This window comes from Nicotiana sylvestris, chromosome 8, assembly GCF_000393655.2.
Source record: "Nicotiana sylvestris chromosome 8, ASM39365v2, whole genome shotgun sequence".
Lineage (NCBI taxonomy): Eukaryota > Viridiplantae > Streptophyta > Magnoliopsida > Solanales > Solanaceae > Nicotiana > Nicotiana sylvestris.
In genome coordinates this window covers 19,350,241-19,367,205 of record NC_091064.1, presented here as the reverse complement: position 1 = coordinate 19,367,205, position 16,965 = coordinate 19,350,241, and the positions used below count along the sequence as shown (strand labels likewise).

The 16,965-nt window shown below is 35.3% G+C and overlaps 1 protein-coding gene and 1 pseudogene across 1 annotated transcript; one reads left to right on the top strand and one right to left on the bottom strand.

Moving 5' to 3' along the window:
• Positions 1 to 7,190: 7,190 nt before the first annotated feature.
• On the top strand, positions 7,191 to 11,015 carry LOC104235321 (equilibrative nucleotide transporter 3-like). The gene is made up of 9 exons (XM_009789055.2): positions 7,191 to 7,530; positions 7,639 to 7,743; positions 8,576 to 8,731; positions 8,820 to 8,963; positions 9,066 to 9,171; positions 9,296 to 9,471; positions 9,552 to 9,712; positions 10,428 to 10,686; positions 10,797 to 11,015. Exons 1-9 carry the CDS (start codon positions 7,483 to 7,485, stop codon positions 10,905 to 10,907), a joined length of 1,266 nt encoding a protein of 421 aa, XP_009787357.1. The 5' UTR covers positions 7,191 to 7,482; the 3' UTR covers positions 10,908 to 11,015.
• Positions 11,016 to 11,414: 399 nt separating this feature from the next.
• On the bottom strand, positions 11,415 to 16,705 carry LOC104235322 (beta-amyrin 28-monooxygenase-like; annotated as a pseudogene).
• Positions 16,706 to 16,965: the final 260 nt, after the last annotated feature.

The following is a 16,965-nucleotide window of genomic DNA, read 5'->3' as shown; positions in this document are numbered from 1 at the left end:
GGAATGCCTAACACCTTCTCCCGGGTTAACAGAATTCCTTATCCGAATTTCTGGTACGCAGACTGTAATATGGAGTCATTCTTTTCCTCGATTCGGGATTAAAATTGGTGACTTGGGACACCCTAAATCTCCCAAGTGGCGACTCTGAAATAAATAAACCAATCCCGTCTCGATTGTCCTTTAATTGGAAAAACTCCCTTGCACCCTCGCGGGTGCGGAAAAAGGAGGTGTGACAACTAGTAACAACCAGCTACGAGAAACTTAGTGACAGATTTTAAAATCAAGGCAAAATCCGGAAACAACAACAACCAACGGACAGAAGCAAAGGGAAACTTTTCAGATTTTTGAAAGACTAGTTAGTGTTTAACCCTTAATTTCTCAATCCGTATCTCAGAATATTTGGACTATATATCAGGTGTATATTCTTCTTCTTTTGAATTTCCAGAATGTTTTTCTTTTTGTTTTTCTAAAGTCTTAGTATTTTTTTTTCTTTCGGAATTTCCTCTCTTAAATTTTCCCCCCCCCCGAAATCTGATTCAAGACCTCTCTATATATCCCCCAACCCATAAATCTTTTAATCAATTAAAATCAACCCATTTTCTCTACCAAACCCATTATCTTCCCACTCATCCCCATTACATTAAATAAATATATCACACCACCCCATTATATTTTGTCCCCCATGCCTAACATAAACAAATACAAGATTCCCCCACACTAAAATTTGTCTTGTCCCCCCTTTATATTAAATAACTATATCACAACCCACCCCATTTCATTTTGTCCCCCATGCTTCATATAAACAATTACAAAATGTACAATTCCTAAACTACTCCTCCGACCCTACTAAAAATTACCAAACTACCCCTGAACGTACTACAAATTACCAAACTACCCATCAGCTATAACACATCAATTAATCAAACTTAACCAAAATATAGGCAATATGATTAATTTCTAACAATGTTCAAACAACAAATTTCATGAACATGATTTCTTCAACATTTCAATAACAAATCACATGAACATGATTTCAACCACAAATCATATGAACACAAATTGAACAACCAAGAACAACTAAAATTTGATTGAACAATATTTTTAGCAACAACAAACCTATTTTCGGATTTAAACAACAACAACAATCAAACAAGTATATTTAGATTTCTAAATTCAATAATATTGAACTTAAAATCAACCATAACAACATTACAACCAACAATTCCTATATCAAACTTAAACAAGATTATGAGACAAATTCAAGAGATAATCATAAATGATAAACAAGAAATCAAACTATACAAATTTCGGATTCAAGATCAACAAACATAATATGAACATGAATTAAATCTAAAAATAAAAACGACGGATTCAAATGATTAAAACCAACATACTTCCCTTATTACAACTAAATTCTTTTAGGCAAATGACAAAACAAAACCTAAGAAGAAACAATTATGAATTTAAACTTGAACTTAACAATATTAACAATTTCCGGAAAATACATAAAATACATGAAACAAATTGAAGAAACAATTAATTAAACTTCAATTTGTATCTAACTAATATTAAACTAACAAATATTCACTTAAACAATAATACAAACATGAAATAAACATGAAAACAACTAATTAAACTTCCATTTTGAAATCTGAAAATTAATTTAACAAACAACACATGAACATGAACTAAAAATTAATTCAAACGATAAACAAAACAAACATTTGTTGATTTTAGATTCGAAAATATCAAAACAAAATACGGACAAAATAAAACTCAAAAACTACTAACCGGATCGAAACAACGAACAAACGACTAACCCAACAACGAACTTGACGAGCCTCGACCAAAGCTCGAACCAACGATGACGAACACGAGCAGACGACGACGAACATGAACCTACGAAGCAATATCGGTAGTTGACAACTGAATCCACGCCGAAGCTATACCGGCAGTTGGCGCGGCAGAAGTGAAGCAGCAAAGGCATTCATGGACGACGAGGTTTCAGTACAGACTCATATGAGAGGTCGACGGACAGCGGAGATGCGACAGCTGGGGACGGGGGCTTCGAACTGGACGATGAGCTTGGCCATGGAAACAGCGGAGATGCGACAGAAGGCGATGGACAATGACGACGCGACGGAAGGAGCTGGGTTGGGTGGTTGTCGGAACTGTGGTGTTTGGGCGTTACTGGTTTTGGACGAAGGAGAAGGTGACGATGGAGGTGGTGTTTGCTGGACTGCTTGGGCCGTGACAATGACGGGGAGGCAGCTGGAGGTGGAAGGGTTGTGTGGTTTTGGACGATGCAGCAGCAATAGCTGCTGCTTGACGATGCTGGACGGGTGGTGATAGAGGCGGAGGGGTCTATTTGGTGGTGAAGCTGGTGGCGACGGGAGAGTGACGACGCAGGGGGGAGCTGGTGGTTGACGGGGCTGGTGAATGGCAGCAGCCATGGACGTTGGGGTGTTTGGGAAGTTTTGAGGAAGAAGAAGGAGAATAGGGGGGCGGATGCTTTAGGCATTTTTAGGGTTTTCTTACTTTTTTTTTGTTTTGTTTTGTGTTGCTTGTAAGATAATAGGGGTGTTGGGTTATGGACTGGGTCGACCCAGTTCGAAATGGACTGGGTCATAGGGAAGGTTGGGCCATTTTTTGGGCCTGTGGCTTGAAATCGAAGAAGAGGCCCAATTCCTACTTTCTTTATATTTTCGCTCTCTTTTCTTCTTTTATTTTTCTAAAACTAAATTATAAAAATACTTAAACTATTATTAAGAACTAAATTAAGTTATAAAAGCGCAAATTAACTCCCAATATCAATTAACGCACAATTAAATAATAATTAAGCATAAAATTGTATATTTGGACATTAAATGCTAAAAATGCAAACGATGCCTATTTTTTGTAATTTTTTTAATTTTTGTAAAACACATCTAATTACTAACAATTGTAGAATTAAATCCTATATGCAAAATGCGACATATTTTTGTATTTTTATTAATTTAGCAAATAAACATGCACAGACAAATACAAATAATTATTCAAAATATCACAAAATTGCACACCAAAGAAAAATCATTTTATTTTTGAATTTTTGGGAGTAATTCTCATATAGGGCAAAAATCACGTGCTTACAGGAGGTATCTTCATATAAACTTCCTCATGAAGATCACCATGGAGGAATGCATTATTGACATCCAACTGGAACACAGTCCATCTTCTTTTGATGGCAAGAGTCAACAGGCATTTGATGGTGGTGAGTTTGATAACAGGGAAAAAAGTCTCAGTAAAGTCAATGCCTTCCCTCTGAGTATCACCCCTAATGACCAACCTGGCCTTGTACCTCTCAACAGAACTATCTGCCCTCTATTTGATCTTATAAACTCACTTACAAGGAATAGCCTTTTTATGAGGAGGAAGGGGAACAATGTCCCAAGTCTGATTTGCTTCAAGAGCATTGAATTCCTTTATCATAGCCTCCTGCCAAGCAGGATGAGAGGCAGCCTGCTGGTAGAACTGAGGTTCATGCATGTGTGCTTCACTAGGCAAAACTAGAGAAATAGTAGAGGAGGAAAGATTGGAGGTGACAGAAGAACAGACATAGTCTTTGAGGTAGGCAGGCTGAGTGATAGTTCTGGAGGATTTCCTTAAAGGAGGGGTAGCATATGGAGGAATAGGTTCAGGAATGGGTTCAGGTGGATTAATGACAGGAGAGGTAGCCTTTGTTGAAATAGGGGTGATAACAGGAGGAGGAACAACAGAAGAAGGAGCAGGGTGAGAAGAGATAAGAGGTTCTGAAGATGAGATGTCCACAAATGGTGAAGGGAAAATAGAAGAAAGAGAAGGGGAGGAAGAGGAAGAATAGGGAAAGATGTGTTCATGGAATATGACATCCCTAGAGTAGAACACTGAAGAATTGGACATATTCAACAATTTGTAACCTTTCTTACCACAAGGATAACCCAGAAATATAGAAGGTATAGTTCTAGATTGAAATTTATTCCTACCAAATTTAGGGGAAGTTGCAAAGCACATACAACCAAAAGACCTCAAGTGATCATAAGATGGTGGACACCCATGCAACTTTTCATAAGGAGAAACTTTGAGCAGAAGAGGTGAAGGCATCCTATTTATAAGATAAGTGTCAGTCAAAACACAATCACCTCAAAATGACATAGGTAGTTTAGATTGGAACAAAAGGGCTCTGGAAACCTCTAATAAATGTTTGTGTTTTCTCTCCACAACACCATTCTATTGTGGGGTATGTGGAATGGTGGTCTGATGCAATATGCCTTGAGAAGCAAAGAAAGTGGAAGCCTCAACACTACTCCCAAGTTTAAAAGCATTATCTGATCTGAAAGTGTGAACTGAAGAGTTAAAATGTACTTTTACCATAGAGGTGAAGGCTTTTAAAACAGATAAGGCATTGCTTTTGGAAGAAAGGAGATGAGCCCAAGTGACTCTAGAAAAATCATCAACTAAGGTGAGAAAATACCTGAAGCCATTATAAGTTTTAGTGTTATAAGGACCCCAAATATCAATGTGAACTAGCTGAAAAGGTTTAGTAGAATGAATAGTGCTGCCATGAAAAGGTAGCCTTTGTTGTCTAGCCATAGGACATATAGGACATATAAAATTTTGTTTGCTGGATACTTTATCAGATAAGAAAGTAATAGATTGCATCTTATGAAAGGGCATATGACCTAGTCTTTGATGCCAAAACAAATCCATTTTATTGACAACAGAAGTCTGTTTACATTTAGGTGAAGAAAGTATAGATTGAGGAATTGATGCAGGCCTATTACAATTAATAGAACCTACAGTAAGACTAGAATCTATACAAGATGTAGTAGCATTGGGAGACAAAACATGAGCTGAAATGGGAAACAAATCTGCATCTGGATGTAGATAGTAGAGTTTTCCAGCAGCCTTACCAATTACCAGTGGCCTCTTCAGAGAAGGGCCCTGTAAATAACAATGGAACTTGGTAAGTACTGCTATACAGTCAAGTTGGGTAATGAGTTGATGTATAGAGATTAAGTTGAAATGAAAAGAAGGTACAAGAAGAACATTGAGAAGAGTTATATCATGTCTCAGGTGCAAGGACCCAGTTGATATAACCTTTACTTTATAACCATTTGGTAAGGTAACAAGAAAAGGTCTAACTAAAGGTACAATATCATGAAGTAAGTGTTTGTGTGGAGTCATGTGATTAGTGGCCCCTGAATCTAAGATCCAAGAATCCACATTAGCCTGTGAGGATGCACATACATGAGAGTCTACAGATTCTACAGCATAAACAGTAAACAAACCTGCAAAATGAGCAAAACCAGAGTCCTCAATGGAAGGAGTGTTGGAAACAGGACCAAGAGAGACTTGAACTTGTTGAAACATAGTCAGGAGGTGCTGGTATTGTTCTCTGGTAAACCCATGAATTGGAGAAGAAATCCCTGGAGTCTGACTGATAACAGGAGAAGTATCACCTTGGACACATGATGCAGATTTCTTGTTCTTTGTGAACTTGAACTCAGGGGGAAACCCATGAAGTCTGTAACACTTTTCCACTGTGTGTCCAAGTTTTTTGCAATATTTGCAAGATAGACCACTGACATTCTTTCTGGATTCAAAATTTACCCTTTGAGTGAAATTTTTATTATTGGTTGATTGACCAGTTGACACAGAAAAGGAGGCAGAGTCACCAGAGAAGTTAGAAACACTGGAGAGAGCTTCCTTTTGACTCTCATCTTGTTGCAACAGGGAATAAGCCTTGCTTATTGGAGGAAGAGGGTTCATCATCATAATGGAACTCTTCACAGTAGAGTATGACTCGTTCAAACCATTGAGGAACTGAAATAACTGCTGATCCTCTATGAACTTTGGAAGGGCTCCACAAGAGCAGACAGGACCCACATAAGAAGAGTTTAATTCATCCCATAAACTCCTGAACTTTGTGAAATATGTGGCAATATCAGAAGAGCCTTGAGTGGTTGTGCTGATTTCTCTTTGAATTTGAAGATACTTGGAACCATTTGATTGACCAAATCTATCATTAATGTCTTTCCAGACTTCCCTTGTAGTTTTAAGATACATGACACTAGTTGCAATGTCCCTAGACACAGAATTAGTGATCTTTGCCTTAACCATGTCATTGCACCTCTCCCAATACGGATAATAGGGGGAGTCTGGTGTAGGTTGGGGAACTCTACCATCTAAAAGCCCTAATTTGTTCTTTGCAGACAGAGAAGTAAGCATACTGCTTCTCCAGAGCACAAAACCACACCCATTGAAAGGTACAACCACTAATTGACTACCAGGACTATCAGAAGGGTGCACATACAGTGGATGAGATGGATCCAAAGTAAAAGGTGTGAAGCCATCAGAAGTTGTGCTACTTGGTGATCCTAGATTATCCATAACACTACCCATAGCGTGAAACTTAGCTAAATTGAATCAGAACAGTATGAGCAATAATATCTACAATGTAACAAAGAGAAAGTTTTCTGAATGTATCCCAGTACATGCAACCAAATCCGAACAATTTTATAGTTGAAAGCGAGAAGGATATTACCAGCCTTCTTCTAAAACTCGAAGAAGAAGAGTCTTCTCTGAAGTATAAACCCTAGAAAACTAGATTTGGCGAAATCGAGTGCGAAATTTGATGAAATCCGAGATGTTCGGCACCATGAAGATACTAGGAGTCGATCGGTGATGAAATCCCCAAAAATTAACGGTAGAAAATGTTGTTCGACAATTTCGTCATTCTGGATGGATCAAAGCTCGAATAGATGGAAACGCAGATGGAGAGTAACATCGGAGTGAAGCTCGTGATGAGAGAAATCAGAATTCCCGCTCTGATACCATGTTAACTTGAAGATTTACGAGCTATGGCAGAAATGAGAGAAGGAAAACCCTAAAACAGATGAGTGGAAAGAGAGAAAAGAAGGGTCTGTTTCCTTGGACCCATTTCTTTCTTATTTCTATATTTAATATGAATATTACAACCCTGTATTTATATTTACAGTAATGAGACTATAAAACTAAACTAAAAAATAAGGAAACTACAATTGGGCCGGGAATGTAGGATATTCTTATTGGGCCAGCCCTTTTCCTCTATCTTGTCCATTATAAGTGCTAACAAACTGGCATTTAGATTACCAGTCGGACTGTACAATAATAATTCAATCTCATAGTTTTTCACATTAGATTTATATTAAGATATTTTACAACTCCAACCTCCTCCTCTTCCTCCTTATTCTTCTGAATTTCAGTTTAATGCCTTTTACATTCCCATTTGTTTTGAGAAAATATCTTTTGGATATAAACATGAGTAACTTTTTAGTTTCATTCCCATTAAGCTGTAGATGATTTCTTGATATTTTGTGTATAACATTTCGAGTAATTCTGCTCACCAAAGCTTAGACGGGAAGAAATAAATTAGTGGTTTTTGTCTTTGTTGGAAATTGTTGATATAAAATACTTTGTTCAGCCATGACTGTTGCTGATTCAAGCAGAATTTCAAGTCCAACTAGGCTTGAGGTTTATTTCAGACTCTCAATTTTTGTTACCCTTATTATTGTTAATCCTATTAATGGGATTGCAATTTAAATTGCTGTTATTGATTGAGATATGTATCTGAATTTTCAGGGGAAATATAGTGGAATGGTGGTATGTTGGATTCTTGGACTTGGGTCACTTGTTGCTTGGAATAGTATGCTTACAATTGGAGATTACTATTATGCAATTTTTCCAGTGAGTGTCCCTTTAATCATCTTTTTGTTTTATCTATTCTTCCAATAGAGTTGTAATTTGTACACATTTGGGTCTATCAGAAACAACTTCTCTATCTTTTCATAAGGTCTGCGTACACATTACCTTCTCCTGACCCGCGCTTGTGAGAGTACACTGTGTTTGTTGTTGTAACTGGAATATATACAAAGAAGAGAGAAGGGCAAAGATCTTCATTGAATCCTTCAATATACATTTTTTTTAAAAAAAATTTGTTACATTGGGGGAAGGTGGAAGAGGGACAGTGAGAATTGAACACACACCTATTGTACGAGAGAGTACCACCATTTTAGGTGGAGCTAGGTTACCGACAAGGGGTTCGATTATTTGTGAAATATTATGCCCTATAATAGGGCAAAAACAATTCTTTTGGTTATATATACACTATTAAGGGAAGATTCTATAGAGTGGCAAAAGGGTTACTTTTGCATTGCAGGTTCATATCCTAAACGTATTATATTTTTGAATTACGTTGTGTAAGTTCCTGGCTCTGCCACTGCCCACCAGTACCACTAGACTGTAAGCTGTTGGAATTGATTCTATTAATTGACTTTCATTTGGAGAGTTAGGCCCTTTTTGTATGAATGAAAGGTGAGAGCAAGGTTGCTGTGTGAGCCTATGACCTCCAAATAGTGAAAATTTTGTAGTTAGATGGGTTAGTAATAACTACGTTACAGTATAATCATAGAAAAGTTGAAATGATGCAATCCCGAATGACTTGATTAATTTTTCAAATAAAATGGCCCCAAATTTCAGATATCTGCTAACTGGTTTTATTTTGTCATGTACAATGAAGAAATACCATCCTTCAAGGGTTCTTACCCTCGTTTATCAGCCGTTTGCGCTTGCAACAATGGCAATTCTTGCATATAATGAGGCAAGAATTGATACAAGAAAGCGCAACCTAGCTGGATTTACTCTTTTCTTCTTAACCACATTCGCGCTCCTAGTGGTATGTTCTAATGATTTTCCTAGTCACTTCTTTCTTTTCTAATTTTTGTTTATCTAGGCTTGACTTTACTTTTCACGTCTTGAACTAGTTGGATTTGACCACATCAGGAAAGGGTGGTCTTGGAAATTATATCGGTTTATGTGCTATAGTCGCTGCTTTTGGAGTTGCAGATGCTTTTGTTGAAGGTGGGATGGTAGGAGATTTATCCTTCATGTGCCCTGAATTCATCCAAGTAAGATTCAAAATTCTATTTTTCTTCTACGTAGTAAGTTGCTATTATAATTCTTGAATCACATTTGCAAAATGTTTTATTGCGATTGTTATGAATTTGCAGTCGTACTTAGCTGGTTTGGCTGCCTCTGGGGCTCTCACCTCTGCTTTAAGGCTAGTGACTAAAGCAGCTTTTGAAAAGGCTAGTAACGGTCTTCGCAAAGGAGTTAGTACGTGATCTGAAATCCTGTCCTTAGATAGCAAATGAAAAAAAGGAAATACTTGTAACGTGGTTTCTATTTGAAAAATTGGTCCATTTCCTTTGTCAGAATCTTGCGGTTGTTGATTTTGCAGTGTTATTCCTGGCTATCTCCACATTCTTTGAATTTCTATGCATTCTTCTGTATGCATTCATCTTTCCTAAGCTACCAATCGTTAAGTACTACCGCACAAAGGCAGCAGCAGAGGGATCAAAAACGGTTGCAGCGGACTTAGCTGCAGCAGGCATCCAGACTGAAGCAACCAAAAGAGTACATAACTTATCCTTAACTAAAAACTTTGTTACTGATTTTCTGACCTTACGTTTGATCTACTCCTGTTAACTGAACAGGCTGATAATAGTGCTAAACAATTGGAGCGCCTGAGCAACAAACAATTGTTTTTTCAGAACATTGATTACTTATTGGATTTGTTCTTGATCTATGTCCTGACTTTGTCAATTTTTCCTGGATTCTTGTACGAGAATACTGGTACCCACAAATTAGGCTCATGGTAAGTTTGCTCGTCTCTTCTCAGCTGGCGTTTTTGTTATGACCTGCATTCAGTTCTTGCTAAATTTTTTGCTACACCTTTCAGTTTCTCGCTCGAACTGTTTCCCTTCATAAAAGAGTAGGCTTTTTAAGCAAATATACAGAGAGAGTACAAAAAACACATACACACAACTATTTCAATCTGAAGTAGTATTCTTGTGTAAGTACATTGGAATAACATGCTTTGAACTTGAAATCTTAAATAGCACACCATTTCATGCAGGGCCGGAGCCAATGTGTGACATACGGGTTCAGAAATAGCTTTTGCTTAGACCCTGCATTTGTATTAAAAAGTTCATTGGATATGTAAAAATATTTACTTGCAAACCTAGTAACTAAGACGAGCTATGGGTTCGGTGATAAATTCAAAACCCATAAACATCAAATCCTGGCTCTACCTCTGATTTCATGGTCTAAATTTTGAGCACGTGCAGAATCAACTAGGTTCCTAGGATTCTCACCAAAAATAGATAATACCTGCTTTTGAGTTAAACTTAAGTTGGTTTAACTACAACTTGAATAATAAACTAATTACTAGAAGAAGACGCTTCCAGTAGACTATTATTACTTTGTAGAAAACTCATGCATGCAAGAAACATTCGATTACATAGAGTATATGAAAGGGTTGATCTGCTACATGAATTATGCCAGTAAAAGGAAAGGTCTTTTTGTTTCAGGTACGCTTTAGTCCTAATAGCAGTCTACAACATGTTCGATCTGATAGCAAGATATATTCCACTAATCGAGAGAATCAAGTTGAAATCACGAAAGGGCCTAATGATCGCAACACTATCTCGTTTCTTGTTCATTCCTTGTTTTTACTTCACTGCAAAGTATGGTGATCAGGGCTGGATGATAATGCTCGTATCCGTCCTAGGATTGACCAACGGTTATCTCACTGTTTGTGTCCTCACAGTTGCTCCTCAGGGATACAAGGTTGGTAAAAATTATTTCCAGAGTCTATACAAAACACAAACAAAAACTCTAATTTCTTCATTAGTTAGTGTTTGCTTAAAGTTTTAAACTTACTGATTCTGCTTCATCAGGGGCCTGAGCAAAATGCATTGGGCAACTTGCTGGTGTTATGCCTACTGGCTGGAATATTGTGTGGTGTTGCACTGGATTGGTTATGGATTATTGGTAATGGCACATTTTAAAAGACCAGATTCTTAAAATTTGATAGAATCATATGGCTAGCTGCATCTTGGTATGTATATAGATATTGATAACAACGTCATACACAGTAGGTGTGGGTTCAATTCTCACGCTCTGCTCTTCCCCCTTTCGCTTCCCTAATCCCCTATATAATAGATTTTTTTTTTCAACAAAAAAGATTATGAGGTCATCTCTGTGTTTGAGCTGAGGATTGATGGTATATGCCTATGTGTCAACTAGCGCGATACATAAGCAATCAGCCTACCATCCTGCATCAACACACACCCAAAACCAACACGCGAAGCGTCACAATAAACTGTATACAACCCCTATCTTGAAGGCAACACCAAAGCTAGAGCCGTAGTCAAAGCAGTCTTGAGCCTAACAGTCAACCAGTCATAAGAAAAACTAATTCATGCATAATTTTATTTAGTGTTTGGTTGTCAGCATTAACTAGGATACATCCTTTTGCATAATTTAAATATAAAGAGGCAGCTGATGCACTAAACTGCCGCTATGTGTGGGGTCCGAGCAAGGGACAGACCACCAAAAAAATCTCACACAGTAGAAAGGGTAACAGGATATCCAGCTGTGGGGATGGGTACTAGGAAATAAGGCCACAATATCTTTTCTGAAGGATCCTTAGCTTCCCACTGAAAGTTTTTCAGTACATTATGAAGGAAAACAAGAATCAGTATTCTTGCAAATTCTCTTCCTGGACATATTTTGTGTCCTACACCAAATGGAGCTGATGTATAAGGAACTAACTGTCCATTTCCTTCAAATCTAGAAGGATCAAACTGTGTAGGGTTTGGAAAGTATTCACCATTCTTCTGTGTGACTCCAAAACTCAAATATATCTGCAAATTTTAGAGAGAAAAAAATGCTCAGAAAGTCAATAGGTAAAAAAGAAGAGAAGAGTTACTGAAATGGGATATTAAAACTTTTAGGGGTCGTTGGTACGATGAATAAGCAAAAATAATCATGTGATAAAAAGTTAGTACCGCTTTATCCTTTGTTTGGTTACTAATCCTGGAATAAGTTATCGCATGATTAAAAATAATACAGGGATACTTATACTTGCCAGAGGGTGGAATAATAATCTCAGGATAAGGCAATGAAATTGACAATCCCAGGATTAATAAAACATACCAAACAGTCAGTAAGAAATAATACCAATATAACTAATTTCCAGCATAACTAATCCCAGTAGAACTAATCGTAGCTTAGCTTTCCTTCAAACTAAACGACCCTTTAGTTATATACACTAAAAATTAATCAGAACAACAACAACAACAACAACAACACCAATAGCAACAACAACAAAACTCAATATAATGCTACAAGCGGGGTTTGAGAAAGGTAGCATGAGCCTGTTTGGCTTAGCTGATTTAGTGTAGCTGATAAGCATTAGGTGCTGAAGCAGATTTAAAAAATAAACAGTTACCTGTTTGGATAAAAGTGTTGAAATTAATAATAAGGAGCTGAAGAATTGAGTATACGAAGAGTTTTGTTTTAAAAAGAAGTATTTCATGGATAGAATAGTAAATATTTTGGTCAAAACTAAAGTGCTTATAAGCTGAAATTTGATAAGTTGGGGGAGACCAACTTATGGCTTTTGGCTTATTTTTGGCTAATAAGCACTTTCAATTTTACCAAACACGTAGATAAGCCAAAAAGTGTTTATAAGCCAGTTTGACCAGCTTATAAGCTTAGCCAAACACCCTCTATGTACGCAGCCTTTACCCTTACCTTGAAAAGGTAGAAAGACTATTTCCAATAGACTCTCGGCTCAAAGAAAGATGAAAAGAAACCAGTAGCAACAAGCAATAACAACTAAAAGATAATAAGAAAACGAAGCGAATGAAACAACGTTTAATAATAGAAATCTAAGAATTATGGAATACAAGACTAACACTAATATTGCTGGCCGTATGGAAACGAAAAAACGTTCGAGTACCAACTAACTCTCTACCCTAATTCTCAATCTCTGCACCGTCCTATCAAACTTTCCATTAAAAGGTGGAAGAGTACGTACCTTCCATCCTTTTGGTACGAGGAAGTCATTATAAGTGATGTCCTCTATGGCCTCTCTGAAAAGGCCTTGAACAACTGGTGTGTCTCTTAGTACTTCATTCACAAAGCTCCAAGTTTTCCTCATTTTCTGAATGTCATCCCAGCATAGCACTATCCTTGGCATCATATTCCTTGCAATCTCATTTTGCTCTGTCATTTTAGATCCCCAATTTGAAAAAGTCAGAAAATTTTAAGAATATTCATACAAAGAATCCCCATTTCGTTTGCCATGATAAAGAGCAGTGGTGGATCTAGAGTATATAGTATGAGTTTTCAAGAACCCAGTAACTTTTGTGTAGACCTTATATTTTTATAAAAAAAAATTCCACTATATATCATAGATATCTAATTGTGAACTCAGTTATTAATGTATATTAATTTGAGATTGTGACAGGAATCCATAAACATTAAATTCTGAATCCGCCTTTGATAAAGAGAATCAATTCGTAGCCATCCGGAAAAAAACTAATGACAATCTGTAGCCACAAAATAAACCATACAATTAATAGCCCAAAACCGTTGCCACTTCCCCTTCAAATTTCAAACTTTTCAACTCCGTAGCCACTAAATTCGGTGGCTATGATTCAACGAACCAAAGCAAAATTTTCAGAAATCATTGTCTTTATGGTTGTGAAACTGAACGCACAAATCAAATCTCTGATCAGGTGAAACAGAATCCAAAGATATTTTCAATTTGAAGATTCTAGCTAGACCGTATCTAAGAAAAGCAATAAACGAGAAAAAAGAATCATTTTATCCCATGGTTACGGTGGATACAATTTTCAATATAATGACACCATATCCACACATATCAAAAGAGTCTATTTTTAAAGTTGAAATAGCAACTTTAGTAATTTTGTCAAAACGTAAAATTGTATCATGTCATTTAGTAATTTTCATGTCATTTTAGGTACCTAATTTTTTCTTATTATCAAAAGATTATGTAAATTATTTTTAATTTTCGTTGTTGTAGATTATGTAAAGATTATGTACATATCAAAAGATTATGTAAACGAAAGCAGTCCGTCATCTTCAAAGTAATATATTCTTATTGTTATGGTTTTCGTTTCATAGGTTTATTTATTTATTTAATACACAATAATATGTTCTTCGCTCTTTAAATCGATACTCCTTTACATACAAAGAACATAAATGTACATTCAAATAAATACTATATAATGGATATAAATTGTCAATAACTACCATCATTATAATTTTTAACACAATATTAAATTCTAGAACATCTTTCATATATACATTTTGCTATATCACTATGTTGTAAAATGCACGATACACTTTATATATACAAAATTTATATATTGTAGAACAGTCTATATATACACTTTGGATACATAAAAGCGCTCGGGATACATTAATGATATATTATGTATACATTGCAAGATGAAAGATACATTCTATATACAAATTTATGCAATGTATATACTAAATAGACTGTCACTATACAAAAAATATACTAAAATAGACTATTACTATATAATTTATATACAATAGACTGTGACTATACAAAATATATACAAAATAGACTGTCACTATACAAAAATATACTAAATAGGCTGTCACTATACAATTATATAAACTAGACTGTCATTATACAAAAAATATATAAAATATACTGTCACTATACAAAATATATACTAAATAGACTGTCACTATACAAAAAATATACAAAATAGACTGTCACTATATAAAAATATACAAAATAGACATTTCAGGCTATTAGATGTAATATGTTTGGGCCGAAGAGTCATTTCGTGTAAGTAGGAAAAAATAAGGGCTATTAAAATTTTGAGAGGCTATAGAGGGAATGTTTTGTAGAACTTCATTTCTAGAACCCAAGCATTTAGAGACGTTTGGATAAAAAAGGTCAATGTTTTATTTTGGCTACATTTTTGGGATCTTTACATTAATAGCCGCTTGGATTCACCGTTTATTTTTCTAATCAATATATATATATATATATATATATATATATATATATATATATATATATATATATTATACATGATTTATACATATATTATGCATTCACCGGCTAGTTTTAGTTTAAGCGATAAGATTGTCAGATATTTAGGTTAATTCTTCAATATTTTTTGTGAGGGATTGAATTTTGTTTTGGCAGAATTTAGAATGGAGTTTAACTTATGTACGCTAATCGGGTAGAGTTTTTAATTTTATCAGGTCATTTAGAAGGTAATTAATTATAGATAATTATCCGTAATACATAAATGGAAGAGCTTACTTTTACTTATATATATATATATATATATATATATATATATATATATATATATATATATATATATATACGGAATTGTATAAAAAAAAATTACACTATCAATTTAATCAAAAAGATAACTACAAATATTCATCTAAAAGTGAGATTGTGATACTAAAGGTAAGGCAGGTGGTATGCTATAACAAATGACTATGTGTAAATTTTTTTACACCGTTGGGTTAAGTTTACTTACAACAACATAAATTTTCATAACAAACTTTATATGATAGATTGAAAATAAAATAATGACATGTAATAGGCCCGGTATTTTTGTTACAACTCAAAACTCTTGTATTTTTGCTTAACTAAATAAGGGCACCCCGATACACAAAGTATCTCGTATTTATACAGGGTTCAGGAAGGGTCACACCCTAAGGAATGTTATATAGACAGCCTACCCTAATGCAAGTATTAGTAACTGCTTTTACGACTCAAACCTTTAACCTATAGATCGTGCAATTTAATTCGAAGAGAAAGAAATACCTTCCATTATTCCATTGAAGAACTCAGGTTTCTCTTTAAGGTACTTCATGACCAAAGTTATAGTTGTAGCAGTAGTATCATAACCACCAACAATAAATCCAAATAATTTATCAGCCATTTCAACTTCTGTCAAGTACTTGCCGTTTTCGTCTTGTTCAGTAATCACTTGTGTTAACACATCAACTTTTGGAAGATCTGGATTTTCTTGTAACTCTACTCTTCTTTCTTCAAAAATGGCCTTCATTTCTTTCCTTAATTCTTTCCCTGCTCTCATTGCCTTATAAAATGTTGTACCAGGAAACTTTATGTCCATTACCAAAAGACCTCGCGAAAAAATATTGAATTTTTCATAAAGATTCAAGATTTTATCGGAGTTTTCGATCCCCATAAATACTCTAGTAGAAAGAGAGAAAGTAAATAACTTCACTAAATCATATACAATCACTTCATTCTTCCCTTCCAATAATTTTCTAAGTGTAAATGTGACATAATGTCCATAGTACTAATGAGACTATCTACATTTTGTGAGTTCAAGAAATAACTCATAACATTTTGTGCCCTTTTTGTGTCATGTTCTATGGGTACAAATGATGTAGAAGGGAAGAGTTTTTGAATAGAAGAAGGTCTCCAACCAATGACAAGTTTGTTGCCATTGTTGAATATGAATTTATTGGCTTCTTGACCTGAAAATATAGCTACATTTTGGCCAAGTAATGAGGTTTTGAAGACATTGGATTTGTATTTTTTGGTTCTTTTTTGAACAAATTCATGGACCAAACCATAACGAAGTGATACAAGGAATTCTATGGTTTCTCCAATAATTGGCCAACCAAAAGTCCCTGGAGCTAAAGGGAGTTTTTCTTTAGGCTTGGCAAGGGAATATTTGAATAAAAATTTGATGATTATAGCAAGTGTGATTGCAATAGAGAGGAGGAAGAGGTCCATTTTGCCTAAGTGTGGTGTTCAAGTATACCATACAAGTAACCTGCAAGATTATGAATAGGAAAAACGTTTCTACCGTATATATAGTAATATTGTGATATTGATTGTTTTTTTAAAAAGAATTAACCCAAATAGTCACCCACATCATCTCTTAAACCAAAAATAGCCGGTAGATGTATAATTCATGTATATAATATGTCTAACTATGTATAATCAATGTATAATCTATGTATACCAGCTACCTAATCACTTAAACAAAAAAT

What these genes read in the sequence shown, in the direction of transcription:
- LOC104235321 (XM_009789055.2), top strand. Translation starts at nt 7,483, where the DNA reads ATGACTGTTGCTGATTCAAGCAGAATTTCAAGTCCAACTAGGCTTGAG. An exon ending in TGTGCCCTGAATTCATCCAA is followed by an intron (nt 8,964 to 9,065) that starts GTAAGATTCAAA and finishes ATGAATTTGCAG; the next exon opens with TCGTACTTAGCTGGTTTGGC. An exon ending in TTGCTCCTCAGGGATACAAG is followed by an intron (nt 10,687 to 10,796) that starts GTTGGTAAAAAT and finishes CTGCTTCATCAG; the next exon opens with GGGCCTGAGCAAAATGCATT.